Consider the following 21,972-nt stretch of genomic DNA (forward strand, 5'->3'; position numbering starts at 1 on the left):
CAATTAAAAATGGGGTCTGGGGGGCATTTAACATTGGGTCCAATGTAAAATTGGGTCTCAGGGACCATTTAACATTGGATCCAATGTAAAAATCGGATCGTTGCATGCGATGCGATGCGACTGATTTTTCCGACCCGATGAAAAAATAGGGCGCCCAGTTATTACACAAGTACCAAAAAAACAAACCTATTGGGCCCCATATAAAAAAAAAAAAAAACAATCACATTAGTCCCCACAGGTAACAAAAATAAACTAAATGTAAAATGAAAAGAAGAGACCAGTAAATAACAGTTGAACTGGTGGTGGCTGTAAACTGGTTTGGGCATCTCTAGATCTGGGGGCACACTTGAGAACAGCTCACGGCACACTAGTGTACTACCACGGTACAGTGGTTGAAAAACACTGATCTACATAAATGTCTAGTGTCCATTTGTGTGTCTCCGAAACACTGCCATCTGTTGGCAGTGAGTGAAACTACATCTCTTTTTCTATCACACATGAAAAAACACAGAGGCAATCACAGGGTAGCAGATTAGCTTTCGAAGCATTTGCTTCCAGCGGGCTTACTAGTACATTCATATGTTTCTAAATTAGAGGCAAAATTCAAAGGCGGTAACCCAAAAGCCACGAAATATAGCACTACAAGGACCAGCACTGCACAACAGCTTCAAATCCATATACTGTATATGCATAGTTTCTATACTAAGAGTGTAAGCTCTTCAGGTCAGGATTTCTTTCTCCGAACTAATCTTTCTCTCCGGAATATATTTGTGTATTAGAATGTAGGCTAAGCTCTGCGTAGGATCTGTTCCTGCATGCACTGTCCTTAATCTACATTGCTCTGTTCACTAGAGTGCAAGCTCTGCAGGGCAGTGAGCCTGAGGACAATTATCTATTTATAACAATATGGTCTATCCTTCCCTTGTCTGGCCCTGCGCTTTGCTCTCACCCCCTCCTCCCTCAGCCCCCATTCTCTGTCAGACACACACACAGATTGTGACGTCTGGTTATGCAATGTCTGACCCACTAACACACATTTACACAGAGAGAGCGGGGAGTGCTGCCAGGAAAGTGGAGCACACACTGGAGGAGGAGATACAGAGAGACAGGCAGAGAAAGCAACACACGGGAACAGGACACAGGCAGAGACCACTCCGGGCAAACACTCAGCTGGCAGGTAGGTGCACCCATCCACCCAGGTCTTACACTCTACCCTACCTGTGTACCAGGTGTGCACCGGCTGCTGCATTGTGTTGTACATTGCACTACACATCAGGTGTTCCTCAACTGTTCATATGTTGTAAGTTTGCATGTGTGGTGCACCACCTGTATGTGAGCTGTGTACCTACTGTGTGTGTGTGTGTGTGTGTGTGTGTGTGTGTGTGTGTGTGTGTGTGTGTGTGTGTGAGGCATGTGACGTGTGCCTTCTGCTTGTGTAACAACTGTGTATATGGGATGTGATAGGTGCCCCACTTGTTGCGACAGGTGATGATTGGCGCAAGTGTTTCCCAAGTCCGTGAATGAGTTGTTAGCAGTGTGTGGTAGTGGAAGCATGTGCCAGCTGGGCACTAGGTACCAGCTGTGTATACTGTAAGGCGTGTGAGTAAATATGTGAGGTGAATACTGTGGGAAATGGCACTGGAAAGTATGTGAGGTGTCTGCCAAATGCGTAAGCACTGTGCCATCTGTGCATGAAGCGGGATTCAGTACAACTAGATAAGGGTACATTCTGCCAACAGTGTGTTTGGCACCAATGTATGTCAGGTGTGGACCAACTGTGCAAGGGGTATATGCCACCTATGTGAGATGAATGCACAATAGGAAAGGCGTATGTAGTTAGATGTATATAAACTGTACATGAGGTGTGTGCCAACTGTAGGTTAGGTGTACAGTATATACACTGTATATGAGGTACCAACTGTCCAATAAGTGTGTGCCTACTGTGCATGGGGTGTGTGCCAACTTTATGTGTGTGTCGTGTACCAACTAAAGATTAGGTGTATATAAACTGTACATGAGGTACCAACTGTACGTGAGGTGTGAACCAACTATATGTGTGTGGTGTGCCAACTGTAGGTTAGGTGTATATTAACGGTATACGAGGTACCAACTGTACATGAGGTGTGAACCAATTGTATGTGTGTGGTGTGCCAACTGTAGGTTAGGAGGAGTGTATAAACTGTGAGGTTTATACTGTACGTGACATGTACCCAAGATGTGTGCCAACTTTATGTTAGGTGCATATAAACTGTATGTGAGGCAGCAGCTGTACCTGAGGTGTGGGTCACCTGAGTGTAAGGTGTGTACTATCTGTATGCAATGTATGGGATAACTTTAAGGTCGGTGTATACACCTGTGTAGAGTGTGTATCACATGTATGTGAGTTGTGTGCCACTGATGTGTAAGGTGTGTATATAAGGAGTGTACCAGGACCTTTCCTGTTATTTACCCTTTACTATAAATTCACATACTGTAGGTACAACAGTATCACCTATCGGGTGTGGGTTGTTAGGTCGACAAGAATTGGGTCGACACCACTAGGTCAACAGGCAGTAAGGTCGACATGGGTCAAGGTCGACAGGACATTAGGTAGACACAAGCATTAGGTCGACTTGGGCAAGGTCGACAGCCAAAAAGCCGACATGGGGTTTTTCACTGTTTTTTTTTTTACCCGAATGTCGACAGTCGACATGGACACAGGTTGAAGTGCACCGCAATGACCTGTCGATCTAAACCCATGTTGACCTTGTTGCCTGTCGACCTAGTGGTGTCGACCCAATGCTTGTCCACCTAGTTGTTGTAGACCTAATGACCGTATCCCCTCCTATCAGGCCCAGCGTACCTGGGTTCCAATTCACACAGTTCAATGAATAACAGGAGAAGGAGACAACGGGCACGTAATAGAGGTGGCAGGCACATAAGGAGGCAGCGGTAGTTAATGGCAGCAGTGGGCACATAAGAGGAGATGTGGGCAGATAACAGGAAACGGGATAAAATGGCAGCAAGGCAACAGGAAAGAACCGTGTACCATCGCTATGTGTGTGATATGTGTTAACTGAATGTGAGGTGTATACAGCCTGTGTGTAATAGGTGTATACCACCTGTGTGTAATAGGTGTATACCGCCTGTGTGTAATAGGTGTATACCGCCTGTGTGTAATAGGTGTATACCACTTATGTGTGAGGTGTATAACACCTGTGTGTGAGGTGTATACAGCCTGTGTGTAATAGGTGTATACAGCCTGTGTGTAATAGGTGTATACAGCCTGTATGTAATAGGTGTATACCACCTAAGATGTATACCACTTGCGTGAAAGATATATATTGCCTGTGTGCAGTAAGGTGTGTACCACCTGTGTGAAAGGTGTATATGCCTGTGTGCAGTAAGGTGTGTACCACCTGTGTGCAAGGTGTATACCGCCTGTGTGCAGTAAGGCGTATACCACCTGTGTGAAAGGTGTATACCAACTGTATGTGTAGTGAGGTGTATACCGCCTGTATTTGTAGTAAGGTGTATACCGCCTGTGTGTCCAGTATGGTGTATATGCCTGTATGTGTATTAATGTGTATACCCCCTGTGTGAAAGGTGTGTGCCAACTGTATGTGTAGTAAGGTGTATACCGCCTGTGTGTAGTAAGGTGTATACCAACTGTATGTGTAGTAAGGTGTATACCGCCTGTGTGTAGTAAGGTGTATACCGCCTGTGTGTAGTAAGGTGTATACCGCCTGTGTGTAGTAAGGTGTATACCTCCGGTGTGTGTAGTAAGGTGTGTACCGCCTGTGTGTAGTAAGGTGTATACCTCCTGTGTGTGTAGTAAGGTGTATACCGCCTGTGTGTAGTAAGGTGTATACCAACTGTATGTGTAGTAAGGTGTATACCGCCTGTGTGTAGTAAGGTGTATACCGCCTGTGTGTAGTAAGGTGTATACCGCCTGTGTGTAGTAAGGTGTATACCTCCGGTGTGTGTAGTAAGGTGTGTACCGCCTGTGTGTAGTAAGGTGTATACCTCCTGTGTGTGTAGTAAGGTGTATACCGCCTGTGTGTGCAGTAAGGTGTATACCGCCTGTGTGTAGTAAGGTGTGTACCGCCTGTGTGTGCAGTAAGGTGTATACCGCCTGTGTGCAGTAAGGTGTATACCGCCTGTGTGTAGTAAGGTGTATACCGCCTGTGTGTGCAGTAAGGTGTATACCGCCTGTGTGTGCAGTAAGGTGTATACCGCCTGTGTGTGCAGTAAGGTGTATACAGCCTGTGTGTGTAGTAAGGTGTATACCGCCTGTGTGTGTAGTAAGGTGTATACAGCCTGTGTGTGTAGTAAGGTGTATACCGCCTGTGCGTGCAGTAAGGTGTATACCGCCTGTGTGTGCAGTAAGGTGTATACAGCCTGTGTGTGTAGTAAGGTGTATACCGCCTGTGCGTGCAGTAAGGTGTATACCGCCTGTGTGTGCAGTAAGGTGTATACCGCCTGTGTGTGCAGTAAGGTGTATACCACCTGTGTGTAAGGTATATATTGCCTGTGTGCAGTTAGGTGTATACCACCTGTGTGTAAGGTATATATTGCCTGTGTGCAGTTAGGTGTATACCACCTGTGTGTAAGGTGCATCTTTAGTAACTATTTTCGGCAGCTGAAAATGGTGCTCCTGGTGTGCCCGGATTCCGCTTCCAGTGCTCCTGCATGTGTGTATGTTGTTAGACATGTATATATCGGTATACCATTACAGAGATGTATACACATCTGTGTATAGGGATTCTGTTTTATGTAAGAAACCATATGTGTATGGATATTTGCATTGGAGAGCTGACACGCTACGTATCCGGTAATAAAAGCATGTAATTATTACACAAGAGCTTCCAGCACTTCCTGATAATATGACTTACAGGGACAACTATTCACGTGTAACTGCCAGACACACGTGCCGCCGGTGACTGATCTTCCCTCTCTCACCCCGCCTTAGTGTTAGAATTCCATTCCCACCAAGCTCCTGATCCCGTCATACGGTTCCAGCACCCACTAATCCCTACCTACATGGCGTAACCACACAATGCATTCTGTAACCCGGGCACCCATACACATCCCACTACATGGCCACTGGGACAGGTAAATATATATATATATATATATCTGTATACTGGGAAATACATTCAGAACACCAAACAAGGGAAGTGGTACTGTGCCGCTGCACACACATGCGGGGCAAGGATAATGAGGATAACACCCAGCATACAGGACAAAGGAAGTAGTACTGTGCAGTGAGGATATATACTGGGAATGGCACCCATCACACAGAACAAGGAAAGTGGTACTATGCAAATATATATATATATATATATAGTACAGCTACAGTATATACTGAGAATAACATTCAGTATGCAAGGGAAGTGGTACTGTGCAGCTGCATACACAGCAGGACAAGGATACACACAGGAAATGACACCAGCGCACAGAACAAAGGAAGTTGTACTGTGCATTTATGTGTACACACATGCAGGGCAACCCAGCACACAGAGCACAGGAAGTTGTACTGTGCATTTATGTGTACATGAGTGTGCACACATGCAGGGCAACAGAGCACACAGAACAATCATGGAAGCAGTATTGTGCATGGACATTGACATGCAGTGCAAGGATACATACTGTACAGGATAAATGGCCTCCTGTCTGGCATTGCAGGCACTAGGTCTCTGGCAGTGAATGGGTCTCTGGCATTGCAGGCACTAGGTCTCTGGCAGTGAATGGGTCTCTGGCATTGCAGGCACTTGACTATGTCTCTGGTAGTGAATGGGTCTCTGGCATTGCAGGCACTATGTCTCTGGCAGTGAATGGGTCTCTGGCATTGCAGGCACTAGGTCTCTGGCAGTGAATGGGTCTCTGGCATTGCAGGCACTAGGTCTCTGGCAGTGAATGGGTCTCTGGCATTGCAGGCACTATGTCTCTGGCAGTGAATGGGTCTCTGGCATTGCAGGTCACTAGGTCACAGGCATTGCATTGCACTAGGTGCCAAGGCAGTACAGTAGGTCTGTAGCATTACAGGGTACTAGGTGTTTGGCAGTGAAAGGGTCCCAGGCATCACAGAACAATAGGTCTCAGGCAGATCTCTGGTATTGGTGCCTGGCAGTGAACCAGTCTCTGGCATCGCAGGGCAAAAGATCTCTGGCAGTCCCATGAATTGGAGGGCACTAGGTGTCTGGCACCGAACGGGTTTCTGGCGGCACTGGTCACTCCGTCTCTGGCAGGGTGCCCTCAGGTCTGCGTATGAGATCCTGACCTAGTTTCCGTGCCTTGCGCTGGCTAGTCACATGGCAGCAGGACCAGGCACGTGGACAGAGGAAGAAGGGAGGGTGGAGCAGATGGGTGTGCACCCACATACTAACACACTGACACACATACAGGAACACACAGGGGTAGGCTGCCAGGGTTATGTCTGGGGGAAAAATAAATATCACTGTCCTAGATCACCAGCAGGTAACCCTTCCTCTCCTGCCGCATATAATATATGGGGGGAAATAGAAAAACAGAAATAACTCAGAGAACAACTGACATAATGCCATCAACACTTCATGAGGTAGGACCCCCATACTGTAGGCTACTTCCAGATGGGGGTCTGGCTCAGAGGTGGGTGCTTCCATGTCTGCGGCAGCATCTTCTGCCAGAGACACGGGTGCACTAATGCGCGAATGCCAATTTCAGCCTCTCCCGTGTGTAAACCCTGAGACGCCCACTCTTAGTACCCGGGCAGACAGTAACACCGCCAGCGGTTATAGCATACCCTCCAACATTCCATTAGGTACAAAATGCTCTGTTTCTGGACTTCCCTGCCAGTGGCAGTTGCAGAGGTGGGACTGCAGCACAGTCCAATATTCAAAAAGGGGAGCCACACCTAATGCCACTCCAAACATCACTGTCCTGGACTCACTGACAGTTGATGTGACCCCTCTCTTTGAATTTTGGACTGTGCTGGAGTCCAACCTCTGTAACTAATGGAAGTCCAGGAACAGAGCATTTTGTATCTAATAGAATGGGTCATGTTGGAGGGTACGTTATAGTCAACCCGCCATCACGTGCTCCATCAACATGGGCACCAGCCCTATGGACGATTGTTTCTCCATCTGATCTTGGCCACTGTGGCAGGGGCCTGAGAACGCAGCCGCTTGCAATGATACCGCTAGCACGCCCACGCTACTTACCCTTTTTTTGCATTCATTTCGTGTCACCCGCTTGAACGCCTATCTCTTCGCCGCTCCATTTTAAATCCCATCCTAGACATACGCAACGGCGCCTTTGTGCGTACACTCAGTGTAACGCCGTTGAGGTTTTCTGTATTTTCCCAGTAGCAAATAATTGATCCACTGCGTGAACATTAGAATTGCGCGCGGTTTTGCGAGCACCTCCGTTAACAAGTAACTGTTCGCCCGGACAAAACCATGCTCTACACTGCAGGAGGGGCAGACGTATCTTGGCAGAGAGATTTTGATTTATGGTTGGGTGTGTTCGAACTCAAATTTATATTGCAGTATAAACATAAAGCAGACATGCAAAAGGGCTTCATGCAAAAGCATACAGTATTTACCCTGCACGCTAAACAAATCTATTTGCACTCAGTGTGGTTTACTCCAGATACAGATGTATCGGGCTTTCCTTATTTTCCTAACACCTGAGTATTTGCTTATACGTTTCAAAGAAAGATCCTCAGTCACCTCTGTTGAATAATTCTAAGAATTACCAGAGATGAATGACGTGAACTTAAGCACATGGACTGGCCGCATCTCGGAGCATGAGTTTGTTTGCTGTATATATAGCAATGTGTTATAACACAACAGATTACACAACACAAATAATTGATGTAATTAACATTTGAAATAAACCAGGTCAAACGTGAGTCCGCTCAATGCCAAGATCTGCAGGGTCATATTATGTAAAGGCTGCGGGGGGGCGTGGTAACTCAATATCACTTTCCTAATGTTTTTTTTTCTTACCTCTCTAGGCGTGTCCAATAGAGTATAACCTGACAGCGAAGGAAACAGAGAATTATTACCTGGCAGGAAATCCAAGAGAATCATTGTTACCTTGCAGCTGGGAAGAAGGCTCCAGACTTTGCTGTCTCCTACCCAGCACAGCAAGGCTCTGTGACTAATCTGAAGGCAACGGTTGATTCAGAGAGAGCGTGCCACAACCTGCTACCTCCATCGGCTGACAGCTTAAAGAGTAAGATGCCCACAGTGCATGGCAACAACCACCCAGTGAAACGTACGTCTGTCAATCATCTCCAGGAACATCGTTCCACCTAAATATACCTCTTTATCAACCCAGCGTCACCGCCACACATCCACCTGTGAGCAGTAGGGGTGGTGAGACCTTGGAGTGCAACGAGCAAAGAGAAATCATGGAATCCCCTCTCGACAATTACCCACAGAGCTGTGAGGAGGAGAATGCCAAGAGCAGAGCTTCTGGCAGCCAGAGCGGAGCTGGCACTGGCCGCAGAAAGCGAGAGTTCATCTCTGACGAGAAGAAGGATGCCAGTTACTGGGAGAAAAGGAGGAAAAACAATGAGGCGGCCAAGAGGTCGAGGGAGAAGAGACGTTTCCATGACCTAGTCCTGGAAGGGAGGGTGGCAGCCCTGGATGAGGAGAATGGGAGGCTGAGGAACGAGCTGCTCCAGCTGAAACTCCGTTACGGGCTCATCTCAGCTGCCTCTTTCCTCGAGGCTAGCCGTGGGCTAGGAGGCCGCAATGGTGGAGACTCTGGATCTTTGCTGTGCAGCAGTGGGCATTCAACCTACTCTTCCTCCTACTTAGGAATGAATTCAGACTCATCAGAGGCGGACAGCGGAGGTGGTGCAGCAATGGACAGTTATTCCCCTAGGGGCTCCCTGTCTGACCTATCTGACCAATCTTCCAGGGGCAGCCCGGTGCCAGTTTTATACGGTGATGGGAGACCTATGGACAATGACTTTTCCAATATGTACTCAGAGGACAAAAATACATCTCCAAGACAGTGCCCCCGCGGGGGAGTGATACTCTACAGAGTTGGGGGGCTGACTGTGGACCCCCAGAGCAGGCACACAGTTGGCACGGACTATGCTGATCTGGACTCGTTTAGCCAGCAGGTCCCTGAGCGCTGTGCCCCACCGCTACGTTCCTCCATATTTGCACACTCGGACAATTTGCAGACCTCTTACCAGCAGATGGTGAGAACGGCGGACATGAAAGTCGCAGGGGAGTTGGTGTCTCCCAAATCTGTCCATTCAGGTTACCAGAGTGAGGACAGCTGTGGTGAAGAGGGGGGGTCCAGCTGCTGCCCCTCAGAGTACTCCGCCCACCAGGAGCAAGCTGGTGGGGTAAAACTGCCCCACAAACTAAGACTGAAGTGCCGAGCGCATGGACACGAGGGCTGGACATCTGAGAGAGGGCAAATGTTTGACGTGCAGAACTAATTGGCGGCTGCTATGTGACTATAAAGACTGATGCCAAATATATACCCACAAGCACTGACATTCTAGCAAGCGGTACCCAAAACCTGCCATGCCAGTGATATTGCTTAAGACTGGGAGATGATTAATGTGTCATTGTTACTGCTGTGAGCCAGTGGGTATAGTGTTACATGCGAGGGACGTTGGCACCCTGACTGTATATATGCCATGTCAATTGTTCAATAAACTTGTATAAATATTTCATAGTTACTGTGTTTTGTGAAAGCCGGATGTGTGCGCTATAAAGTGATGGACATTATAGATAATATAATGAGGATAGTTTATATGCAGTAATAGGTGTTGTAGGGGGTAATAGAGGGGTAGATTTATGAAGCTCGGTCATATGATAAAGTGTCTTTTTATCACCGGCCAATCAGCTCCTACCTGTCATTTTTCAAACCAAGCCTGTAACTTCATAATTAGGAGCTGATTGGCCGGTGATAAAAACCAGACACTTTATCACTTCACCAAGCTTAATAAGTCTACCCCCAGTATGACATATATGTACCAGACGTGAAATACGGTAAACAAAAGTTTTTCAGGGTTTTCACCGCATTTACGATTGCACTAATTCTGCAGGTTGGGTCTCCAGTGTGGAGGGTGATGCTACCCCCATTGAAGTTATGGACTTCTTTCCGCAGCGCTGGTTGACATGGATCCCTCTCAACATGCCCTGGGACCACCAGCAGCACTCTGCGTAAGCGCGCATGTTCTCCTGGCTCTCAGCTCTGAAAGGGCATTGATGGACGGGCATTACAAGGACGGCTCTGATCAGATGAGCTGTCCTTTGTGCTACTTATCGCATATGTTAGTGAATATGCGATTAGTATTAATGCGATGCCCATGCAATGTTTAGCAGGACGCACCGGCGAGGTCCAGTACATCACGCTATAAGGAGATGATATCTGGGGGTAATAGGAGAAACAGGTGCAGATTTATTAAGCCTGGAGAAGTGATAAAGTGGAAGGTGATAGTGCAGCAGCCAATCAGCTCTGAGCTGTCATTTTTCAAATCCACTCTGTAACACGAGGAGGTGATTGACTGCTGTGTTATCACCAGCAAATTTATCACTTCACCAGGTTTAATAAATCTGCCCTATAAGGAGATGTTATATGGGGTAATAGGAGGAAATATATCTATCAGATTTATTACAATACGCCTCTCAGAGTCAAATGTGATGTGAGAATATCGCCCCAAAATGTGATGCGATAATTGAATACATCGTAGTGGTGTATAAATTATTGCATGCAGGGGCATGTGCTGAGCATTCACCACCCCCACCACACACCTGCCCTCCCCTCCTTCCCCACACTTACCCGGTGATCGGTGTTCCGGTGCACTTCACAATCTCCGGCCATCTGACGGCCATCTCCGTGACCCCATCAACTGACGTCGCTTTACAGCAGACATCCAATGACCGGGGTCCTGGGGCTGGAAGCCGGTAATCAAATAACGGAGGCACCATAATAACAATCGGAGGGGGCTGTAAGAAAAGTAAAGGGTTTATATGGAGTAATGGGAGGAGTGATATATACCGTATGTACATCTATAGACCACTTATACTGCCAGAACACAAATCCTCTAATAGCATCATTTATGCACTTCATTTGAGAGCTATGTACCATTTAGTTACATGGGGCAGATGTATGAACGTTCGTTTTTGGGGGGGAGAAGGGGTACCAGCGCACGTTTTGTGCACTGATACCGCTTCTCCCCTATGTATGAAGGAGCCGGGATGCGGTAAATAGCAGCGCCGATATGGACAGGGGCGCTATCTAAATGATAGCAGGCCAAATGTATGAACGGTCAGCATCGCTGACCGTTCCGCCCAATGCCGGTTTTGGCTTCGCCAGCAGCAGGCTTGTAAAGCCCTATCTAAACAGCAGGGACAGCGCCGTCCCTGCTGTTAGCTCTGGGCTGCGCTAGGGATCTCACGTGAGCAGCGAGATCCTGCGCATGCCCAGTCGAGCCGGCCGGGGGACAGGAGACAACGCATCAGTGTAAACTCTCGCTAATGAGGCGAAGCAGGAAGTATTATAGCAGGCGATAAGCGATGCTATAATACATCTGCCCCATGATCCTTTATTTTGAATAACACGTTTCCTTAGCGGTCATACCCCAGACCTTCAGTCACATCCTATTTTATTTAAAGAACATGTTTCAAAATACTGTCATTTCCAGGATTCAACCCCATGACCTATCATATTGTACTCATGGTAACGGAGTACATAACAGGTGCTTAGAGATTTGAGGTGCAGGTGGGGCATTCAGGTGATGCCGGTTATTAAGGTAAGTAATAAGTAAAAGGAGGAGATATAGGGAGAGGGTATATAGGGGTAATAGGAGGAGATATAGGGAGAGGGTATATGGGGTAATAGGAGGAGATATAGGGAGAGGGTATATGGGGTAATAGGAGGAGATATAGGGAGAGGGTATATGGGGTAATAGGATATATAGGGAGAGGGTATATGGGGTAATAGGATATATAGGGAGAGGGTATATGGGGTAATAGGAGATATAGGGAGAGGGTATATGGGGTAACAGGAGGAGATATAGGGAGAGGGTATATGGGGTAATAGGAGGAGATATAGGGAGAGGGTATATGGGGTAACAAGAGGAGATATAGGGAGAGGGTATATGGGGTAATAGGAGGAGATATAGGTAGAGGGTATATGGGGTAACAGGAGGAGATATAGGGAGAGGGTATTTGGGGTAACAGGGGGAGATATAGGGAGAGGGTATATGGGGTAATAGGAGGAGATATAGGGAGAGGGTATATGGGGTAACAAGAGGAGATATAGGGAGAGGGTATATGGGGTAATAGGAGGGGATATAGGGGGAGGGTATATGGGGTAATAGGGGGAGATATAGGGAGAGGGTATATGGGGTAACAGGAGGAGATATAGGGAGAGGGTATATGGGGTAACAGGAGGAGATATAGGGAGAGGGTATATGGGGTAATAGGAGGAGATATAGGGAGAGGGTATATGGGGTAACAGGAGGAGATATAGAGGGAGGGTATATGGGGTAATAGGAGGAGATATAGGGAGAGGGTATATGGGGTAACAGGAGGAGATATAGAGGGAGGGTATATGGGGTAATAGAAGGAGATATAGGGAGAGGGTATATGGGGTACCAGGAGGAGATATAGGGAGAGGGTATATGGGGTAATAGGGGGAGATATAGGGAGAGGGTATATGGGGTAATAGGGGGCGATACAGGGAGAGGGTATATGGGGTAATAGGAGGAGATATAGGGAGAGGGTATATGGGGTAATAGGAGGAGATATAGGGAGAGGGTATATGGGGTAATAGGATATATAGGGAGAGGGTATATGGGGTAATAGGATATATAGGGAGAGGGTATATGGGGTAATAGGAGGAGATATAGGGAGAGGGTATATGGGGTAACAGGAGGAGATATAGGGAGAGGGTATATGGGGTAATAGGAGGAGATATAGGGAGAGGGTATATGGGGTAATATGAGGAGGTATAGGGAGAGGGTATATGGGGTAACAGGAGGAGATATAGAGGGAGGGTATATGGGGTAACAGGAGGAGATATAGGGAGAGGGTATATGGGGTAATAGGAGGAGATATAGGGAGAGGGTATATGGGGTAATAGGAGGAGATATAGGTAGAGGGTATATGGGGTAACAGGAGGAGATATAGAGGGAGGGTATATGGGGTAACAGGAGGAGATATAGGGAGAGGGTATATGGGGTAACAGGAGGAGATATAGGGAGAGGGTATATGGGGTAACAGGAGGAGATATAGGGAGAGGGTATATGGGGTAATAGGAGGAGATATAGGGAGAGGGTATATGGGGTAACAAGAGGAGATATAGGGAGAGGGTATATGGGGTAATAGGAGGGGATATAGGGGGAGGGTATATGGGGTAATAGGGGGAGATATAGGGAGAGGGTATATGGGGTAACAGGAGGAGATATAGGGAGAGGGTATATGGGGTAACAGGAGGAGATATAGGGAGAGGGTATATGGGGTAATAGGAGGAGATATAGGGAGAGGGTATATGGGGTAACAGGAGGAGATATAGAGGGAGGGTATATGGGGTAATAGGAGGAGATATAGGGAGAGGGTATATGGGGTAACAGGAGGAGATATAGAGGGAGGGTATATGGGGTAATAGAAGGAGATATAGGGAGAGGGTATATGGGGTACCAGGAGGAGATATAGGGAGAGGGTATATGGGGTAATAGGGGGAGATATAGGGAGAGGGTATATGGGGTAATAGGGGGCGATACAGGGAGAGGGTATATGGGGTAATAGGAGGAGATATAGGGAGAGGGTATATGGGGTAATAGGAGGAGATATAGGGAGAGGGTATATGGGGTAATAGGGGGAGATATAGGGAGAGGGTATATGGGGTAATAGGGGGCGATACAGGGAGAGGGTATATGGGGTAATAGGAGATATGGGGAGAGGGTATATGGGGTAATAGGAGGAGATATAGGGAGAGGGTATATGGGGTAATAGGGGGAGATATAGGGGGGTATATGGGGTAATAGGAGGAGATATAGGGAGAGGGTATATGGGGTACCAGGAGGAGATATAGGGAGAGGGTATATGGGGTAATAAGGGGGGATATAGGGAGAGGGTATATGGGGTAATAGGGGGTGATACAGGGAGAGGGTATATGGGGTAAAAGGAGGAGATATAGGGAGAGGGTATATGGGGTAATAGGAGGAGATATAGGGATAGGGTATATGGGGTAATAGCAGGAGATATAGGGAGAGGGTATATGGGGTAATAGGAGGAGATATAGGGAGAGGGTATATGGAGTAATAGGAGGAGATATAGGGAGAGGGTATATGGGGTAATAGGAGGAGATATAGGGAGAGGTATATGGGGTAATAGGGGGAGGGTATATGGGGTAACAGGAGGAGATATAGGGAGAGGGTATATGGGGGTAATAGGAGGAGATATAGGGAGAGGGTATATGGGGTAATAGGAGGAGATATAGGTAGAGGGTATATGGGGTAATAGGAGGATATATAGGGAGAGGGTATATGGGGTAATAGGGGGAGGGTATATGGGGTAACAGGAGGAGATATAGGGAGAGGGTATATGGGGGTAATAGGAGGAGATATAGGGAGAGGGTATATGGGGTAATAGGAGGAGATATATGGAGAGGGTATATTGGGTAATAGGAGGAGGTATAGGGAGAGGGTATATGGGGTAATATGAGGAGATATAGGGAGAGGGTATATGGGGTAATAGGAGGAGATATAGGGAGAGGGTATATGGGGTAATAGAAGGAGATATAGGCAGGGGGTATATGGGGTAATAGGAGGAGATATAGGGAGAGGGTATATGGGGTAATAGGAGGAGATATAGGGAGAGGGTATATGGGGTAATAGGAGGAGATATAGGGAAAGGGTATATGGGGTAATAGAAGGAGATATAGGCAGGGGGTATATGGGGTAATAGGAGGAGGTATAGGGAGAGGGTATATGGGGTAATAGAAGGAGATATAGGGAGGGGGTATATGGGGTAATATGAGGAGGTATATGGAGGGGGTATATGAGGTAGTCACCGAGCCGTGCACATTGATCGGGGCGGCCGGCGGTCACCCATGGGGGGGGGGGGGAACAGTAAGATGTTCGGATGGTGTCACATAGGACAGGACTGCACCCCATACCTGCACTAGTGCCTGTAATCACAGGGCCGCCGACAGGGGGGTGCTGCAGGCACAGCTGTCCCGGAACCGGCCAGTGAAGGGCCCGGGGCCATTCATTCTGCCCACCGCACCCCCACTGAGTTGCCCTCGCTAGATAGAGCCTAGAAATCAGTACCAGGCCCCACAATTTCTTGTGGCAGCCCTGTGTATTCATTCATGTGATAAGCTCTCGCAGCTTCATGGCTGGTGGTCCCCCCCTGTAGGTGTCCCGGGCAGGATGTAACTTTATTCGCCGTTTCAGTATAAATGAGAACAGTCTGTGTTCCCCTTGCCAGCATCTAAGCATTACTGGGTCAGGTACAAGTGGGTCATATTCCTGTCCAGCTGGCAGGGGGCCTGGTTAAAAGCCGGGCAACGCCCAAAATATACACAGGTCTTAGCGAGGGGGAAGTAGAATAACCGGCAGCGGATCATAAATGTAAATAATGCAGCGCCGCTTATTAGTGCACCCAGTGAGCCCCCCCTCCCCCCCCCCTCTGTAATAACCTCATTCCAGAGACAGCGACCCTGTGGCATAGGCGGTTATGTAACAACAATATGTTACACAATGCAGATTACTGGAACAACACACTGAACACAGGCTTCAAACATAACAGACACACACTGCACTTCATAAGGTTACCCCTCACCTGCAGAGCTTACACTGGAAGGGGTACAGTTACTGAAGCTTCCAAAATTTAAAAGAGGTGTTGTTTCCCATAGCAACCAGTCAGATTCTGTCTATCGTTTTCTAGGATGCAATAGAAAAATGATAGACAGAACTGTTTTCATTTTTGAGGCTTTAGTAAATTTAGCACTTGGTGTACATGGGTGTGGTATGCATCCCCGATCGTCGGGATTCTCATGGTCATTTCTACAACATCGGAATCTCAACAGTCGTTTCTACGACATCAGAATCCCGACGGTCGTTTCTCCGACATCGGAATCCCGTCAGTAGTCCGACATGGGGGCCAACGTGCACCATGCCTGTTCACTTCGCCTTCTGTGGGGGGTCATGGACCCCCGTAAGGGAAAATAGCTCTTGGCAGTCAGGATCCCGACTGGTAGGCATTTAGCAGTCGGGATTTCGAAGTTGGCGAAAAGTCCGTTGGAATACGGCTCATGAACACAGGAGGAGCACAGAAGTACGATAGGTAAGAACCATAGAGATAGAGGAATACTGGCAGGTGAACATCTGTACGGGCTAGGGTAGACAGAAATCCTGTCTGCCTGTAATATAAAGAGGAACACACATAAAGGCTGTGATTCTGTGATTAGATTAGCGAGCACTACAGAAATCATTGGTCGGCGACCATCGGATGATTTCGGGCCAACACGCAAGCCTGCAATTGGATATTTATGCAAAACATCCATTTGCAGTGCTGCGGAGACATTCGGTGTCTAGCATACTTCCCAACATGACCCATTCCAGGAGGGACAAGATGCTCTTTTTTCTGGACATCCATGCTAGTGGCAGTTGCAGAGTTGCAGGGCTGCAGCACAGTCCAAAATTCAGATAGGGGAGCCCCACCAACTGCCAACCTAAAAAGCACAGTCCGGACTCACTGGCAGCTGTGGCTCCCCTATTTGAATTTGAAGACACTAGCAGCCTCTGTAGCACTGGGACAGTGCTACAGAGGCTGTTATCGGCGCAGGAGAAAGCCGGCTGAGCCCGCTGTCAGTGCGGGGTGAGCTGGCTCTGCAGCAGAGAGACCAGCGCTGGACCCTGGATTGGTAAGTATATTGGTGTAAAAGTGATGTGAGTGTTTGTGTGTGTAATAAAGTTATACTTTTCTGTGTGTGTGTCTTTTATTTTAACATTCTTTTTACAGGTGGACTACAAGTCCCAGCAGGCCCATTAATGGGGCATTAATTGTGGTTCTCCAAGTCCCAGCATGCGGGGAGGCCTGCTGGCACTTGTAGTTCACCTGTATAAAGCAATGTTAGGAATGTCTGATTTAACCCTATCAGGCCGGCGTCCAATTTATTTATTAACAGTTTCTTATATAGAGCATACATATTCTGCAGCACTTTACAGAGTATAGTTGAACATTCACATCAGTCCCTGCCCCATTGGAGCTCTGTCCAATGCCCTGGGACGCCAGTGACAGCCCCGGGCTTCAGCCCTGGACGGGTGAAGCCTGGGGGGGACCCCTTTATTGGGGGGTCCCCACTCCTCCACTTACCCCGTCCAAGGCTGCCCATCCACAGTGCTCATGTTTTGGCCGGGGGACCTTATGTAAAAAGTGTTCCCCGGCTGTGGCATGACACCGCAGCCTGTTGGAGCCCGGTGCTGGTTTCAAAACTTGTCCCACGTATTTTTGGAAACAGGGCCGGCTCAATGAGCCCGGGGCTGGTTATGCTCAGGAGGGGGGACCCCACACCATTTAAAAAAAAAAACACTTTGACATGTTTTTTTACACAGGACCATGGACAGATCTCAATGATCTGTGCAGGGTTCTGGCCAATTCGCCTGTCAGTACCTGGTCTACATGTGTGGTGATTTTTTTTTTACACATTTTCCCGAATTCGCATCTCATTAAATATGCGAATTGTATACTTTTCAATGGGAAAACATCTGGGTACTTGTGTATTATCACGGCGCCCGCATTTCCATCGCATGCCATTGTACAACCCAAAAAATCGCGTCGCATCGCATGCCATATGATCGCATGCGATGCGATGAGACGCGATTATACCCGATTTTAAATTGTACACGCACCCAGACCCGATTTTACATTGTACACCCACCCTGATGGGTACTGACAATGTTAAATGCCCCCCATTGTTAACGCCACCCCACTATCAACGCCAACCCGAAGCGTGGCAAGTGCAGCGAGCCCGCGAGGAGCGGCAGTACGCGTCCTCCGACCTTTTCATACCCCCACTATCCGCACTCGCCACACTATATAAAATCAACTCCAGGCCTACGTGGATAGTGGGGGTATGAAAAGGTCGGAGGACGCGTACTGCCGCCCCTCGCGGGCTCGCTGCGCTCGCCACGCTTCGGGTTGGCGTTGATAGTGGGGTGGCGTTAACAATGGGGGGGGGGCATTTAACATACTTATTACCCATCAGGGTGGGGATACAATTAAAAATTGGGTCTGCCTGGGCATTTAACATTGAAATCCCATGCCATTATAATGGGGGAAAAGTGCGATTTCGGACGTTTTTTGCCTAAAAATCGCAAAAAAAAAATATCACATTTTTGCATCTCATTAAGGGGGAAATTTACTAAAGGAAATTTGTAAAAAAAATAGGTGTATTTGTATCCAGAAATACACTTATTTTTGACATTTACTATCCCGAAAATACGGCAATTCGTATTCGTATTGATAGCACATCAATACGAATACGAATTGCCGTATTTTCGGGGTAGTAAATGTCAAAAATAAGTGTATTTCTGGATACAAATACACCTATTTTTTACAAATTTCCTTTAGTAAATTTCCCCCTAAATGTCACCCAAAGTGTCAGGAGATAAAGTTCCAACCAATCAGATCCGGTCAACTTTCAAACACAGCATAAAAAGTGGCAGTTTGGAGCTGATTGGGTGGGATTTATGTGTCTGCAAGTTTTGACACATCTACCCCCTTTAGTGTTCCAAATAAAGTACACCAGTTCCAGAAATAAACATGGGCGTATCAGCAGCAGTGTATTATGGGAAAATAACCACAGGTGAGGGATCGGTGAGAGCAGGTGATCCATTATATCCGAGCCCACGTAATATCCCAGAATAGGAAGGGAAAGTACGAACACGTATTTAAATTCATGGAGAGAAAGAATATCTGCTCTAAAGGGATCCCGCCCATGTGCATTTAACACTAGAGAAACCGTAATGCTGCAGCTGCTGTGAAACTACAAGTTCCAGCATGCCCAACCTTGTTACAGGTCGGAAACATGCCTGGCGGAATTCCCCCAGGAAATATTCAATATCAGGCAAAATGCAATGTTGCAGGCAGCTGCTGTGGAACTACAAGTTCCAGCATGCCTTTCCATAGTACAGGTAGGAAACTTGCCTGGCATGGCATGCTGAGTCTTGTAGGCCTTGCAATATACCGGGTAATACAGCCGAAACGGGTCAGTGTTGGGAAATAATTGTGGCCTGAAGAGCTTACACATTCCGGCGGAGCCAGCCACTGTGCACATGCGGCACGTGTCCTCTCCCCAGCCATCTAGGCTAAAACAATAAAGGATTTGTTATTCACAGTTCCAGTCTTAGCAGGATATTAATAACCTCCTCGCCCTCCCTGTGACGAGGGAAGGAGACAGACAGCAATCTCCCTCCTCTGAGCCAGGGAGCGTTTAATGCCTACTGACTGACTGACCTGCATCCTAATCCGCAGGGAGAAGCAGGCTAAACACAGGGAGGGGGATGAGAGATTTGGGACAGTGGAAACCTGGCTCAGTTGAATAAGGTGCTGTAACCTTAAGCTACAGCAGCTTAATAAAACACTTCCTAGGTTGCCGGGGGTTACCTACATAGGTTGCCGGGGGTTACCTACATAGGCTGTCTCCTGTTTCTCTAACACTTATTTTGCAGTTGCATTAATGTCACCAGCTTTCGTTAAACATTATGGCGGCTTATATCCGGTTGGAAGGACGTCAGTTTCCCAGGCGACGCAGTCATTTGTAATGTTATTTATCATGGGCACACGGAATGTCAACCTGGTTGAAACTTTCAGCACGCACCTCAAATTGTCGACAGATTGCCAGTGCTGACTTCTGAAAAGTCAAAATCCTTAAATGACGACATGTAAGGATAGGCATCTCAGAAAGACGTAAGGTTAGGTTGAGGAAGGGAGGTTAGGGTTAGGCTGCAGGGGGAGGCTAGAGTTAGGCGCCAGCAGAAGGGTTAGGCCTTGCTGGAAGGTTAGGCAGCAGGGGGAGGTTAGCTTAGGCTGCGAGGGGGAGATTAATATCAGCATCTGAGGTCAACACCGGAAGGGACTGTCTCAGCACCACTGGGAGCTGGACCTATTAAGCCAATGCTGCCGTCTGGACCTATTCAGCCACCTACTGTATCTTCAAGGCCTAGCTAAGCCCACCTGTAAAATCCCCCCCTCTGCATTGCAAGTAACACTGATTCATTAAATGTAGCTCATGTTACTGAAGTCGGGAAAAACGCGGAGAAGAAAACAAAAGCAGAATATTATTACACAACGAACTGAAATGGGTCAAGTCGGCAGGTCTGGACTGGAGAATGAAAAACAGAAGCTATTTACAGGAAGATGCGAGTGTTACGGGGACAGAGCCTGAGGCAATCCATGAATGTGTTACACAATTCTTGGCAAACGTTCAGCGCAGAGAACACGAGACCGGCATGTCACCTGTCTCAGGTAACTGCATCAGCCAGCACCCACAATGCACTGCAGGCCCAGAGATTCCACTTCACAATTAGCATCCATAGAATGAACAGGGCTAAAGTGATACCTCCTGGAGTTTCTGGTGGGTGGACAGGTTCCCAGGAGTTCATGTCTCAGGGAATTCCAATGTACATAAATAGAAAAATGGTTCTTTCTGTGTCGTCAAACGATACCTCCCTATACCCAGACCAAAAATGTGGACCTGTGCCTCTGAGACCCCAGGTGAGGTGGGAATAAAACTGTACACCTACTTTAGAGGACTACATGGATTTCTCTTTCCCCGTTATCCTTATTGGGTGTCATTTCAGTGGCGTAACTACTGTAAGGCAGCCCCATCTGCCGCTTGGGGGAGCAAGCCGCAGTACGGTCTGTGTAGGTGCTGGCACCTGCTCAACACACTGACATGCTGCTGCCTGCCATCAAGCGCTGGGGAAACATGCTGGAGAGGAGCCGGGGGGGGGGGGGGGGGGGGAACAAAATTTATAGTTACGCCATTTAGTACATAGACCTCTAAGGGGCCCATTTATCAGACAAAATTTATGGCTCAGGGGTTAGCCATAAATATTAAGTATCCCCTGAGTGTAAGTAGAAGGGACAGTCCTGCACGCAGCCGCATCCCCCATAGATTTCTATGGGGGGTGTGATGCTGTCAGATTTACCAATATATGGAATGCAGCAGCCCATTGTAGTCTATGAGCTACTTTCTGCACTACCAGCCGGGCAGCCCCTGGGACCTTCCGCAGAAGTGGCCGATGTGCAGCATGGTCCGCGATGAACCCTGGCACCCAGCAGAGCACATTGCAGGGACTGGCTCCTGTCGGAGATCCGGTTCCTGCGTCTGCTCTGTAATACATACCGCAGATGGGATTGCATATAGCAATGAAGGCCCCGCCCACATCGCATTGAATATGCGATTCGTAATTAATGAGCCCCAAAAACTTTAGAGGTAGTCAGCCATTGTAGCGTACGGCTACTTTTGACCAGGTAGCATAACGTGATGGGGTAAGCCTTATCAAACCAATAAATACAGTCTTCTTCAGGCCGCTTCTTTATGTTCCATACTTTTTGGTTTTGGAAGCGATTCCGATCCAGGGCAGGTGACAGACGGACTGCTTATATAAGGGTATAAATGGCTGTGGGTGGGTTCTAGGTGTGTAAGTGACACTAAGATGAAGATTGAGGGGGGGGGGGGGGTAGTTGTGTTGTGTCATCAGTTATACACAATAGACGTGACATCAGGAATCATCATTTCTAAACATATTTGTTATTTAACAAAATCCCAATAATTAATGACAGCCGGCAGTCTGTGTTCCCAGTTCTCCGCTACACTGTGCTATTTTCAGGATGAGGATTGGAATCATCCCAGAACACAGAGAAATATGCTGAACATACCCCGAAATCCAGATCATGAGACCAGAGACCTTGTTATGTGCACCGGTGCCTTAGGCAGCGCCCGACTCTCTCT

The 21,972-nt window shown here is 47.7% G+C and overlaps 1 protein-coding gene across 1 annotated transcript; it reads left to right on the top strand.

Annotated features, from left to right (window-relative positions):
• The first annotated feature begins 1,017 nt into the window (after positions 1-1,017).
• LOC146072816 (uncharacterized) lies at positions 1,018-9,662 on the top strand. Its single transcript, XM_083180013.1, has 2 exons — positions 1,018-1,177; positions 7,979-9,662. Exon 2 carries the CDS (start codon positions 8,378-8,380, stop codon positions 9,425-9,427), a length of 1,050 nt encoding a protein of 349 aa, XP_083036139.1. The 5' UTR covers positions 1,018-1,177; positions 7,979-8,377; the 3' UTR covers positions 9,428-9,662.
• Positions 9,663-21,972: the final 12,310 nt, after the last annotated feature.

The sequence above is a fragment of the Crinia signifera genome, chromosome 4, assembly GCF_055691185.1.
Source record: "Crinia signifera chromosome 4, ASM5569118v1, whole genome shotgun sequence".
In the NCBI taxonomy this organism is placed as follows: Eukaryota; Metazoa; Chordata; class Amphibia; order Anura; family Myobatrachidae; genus Crinia; species Crinia signifera.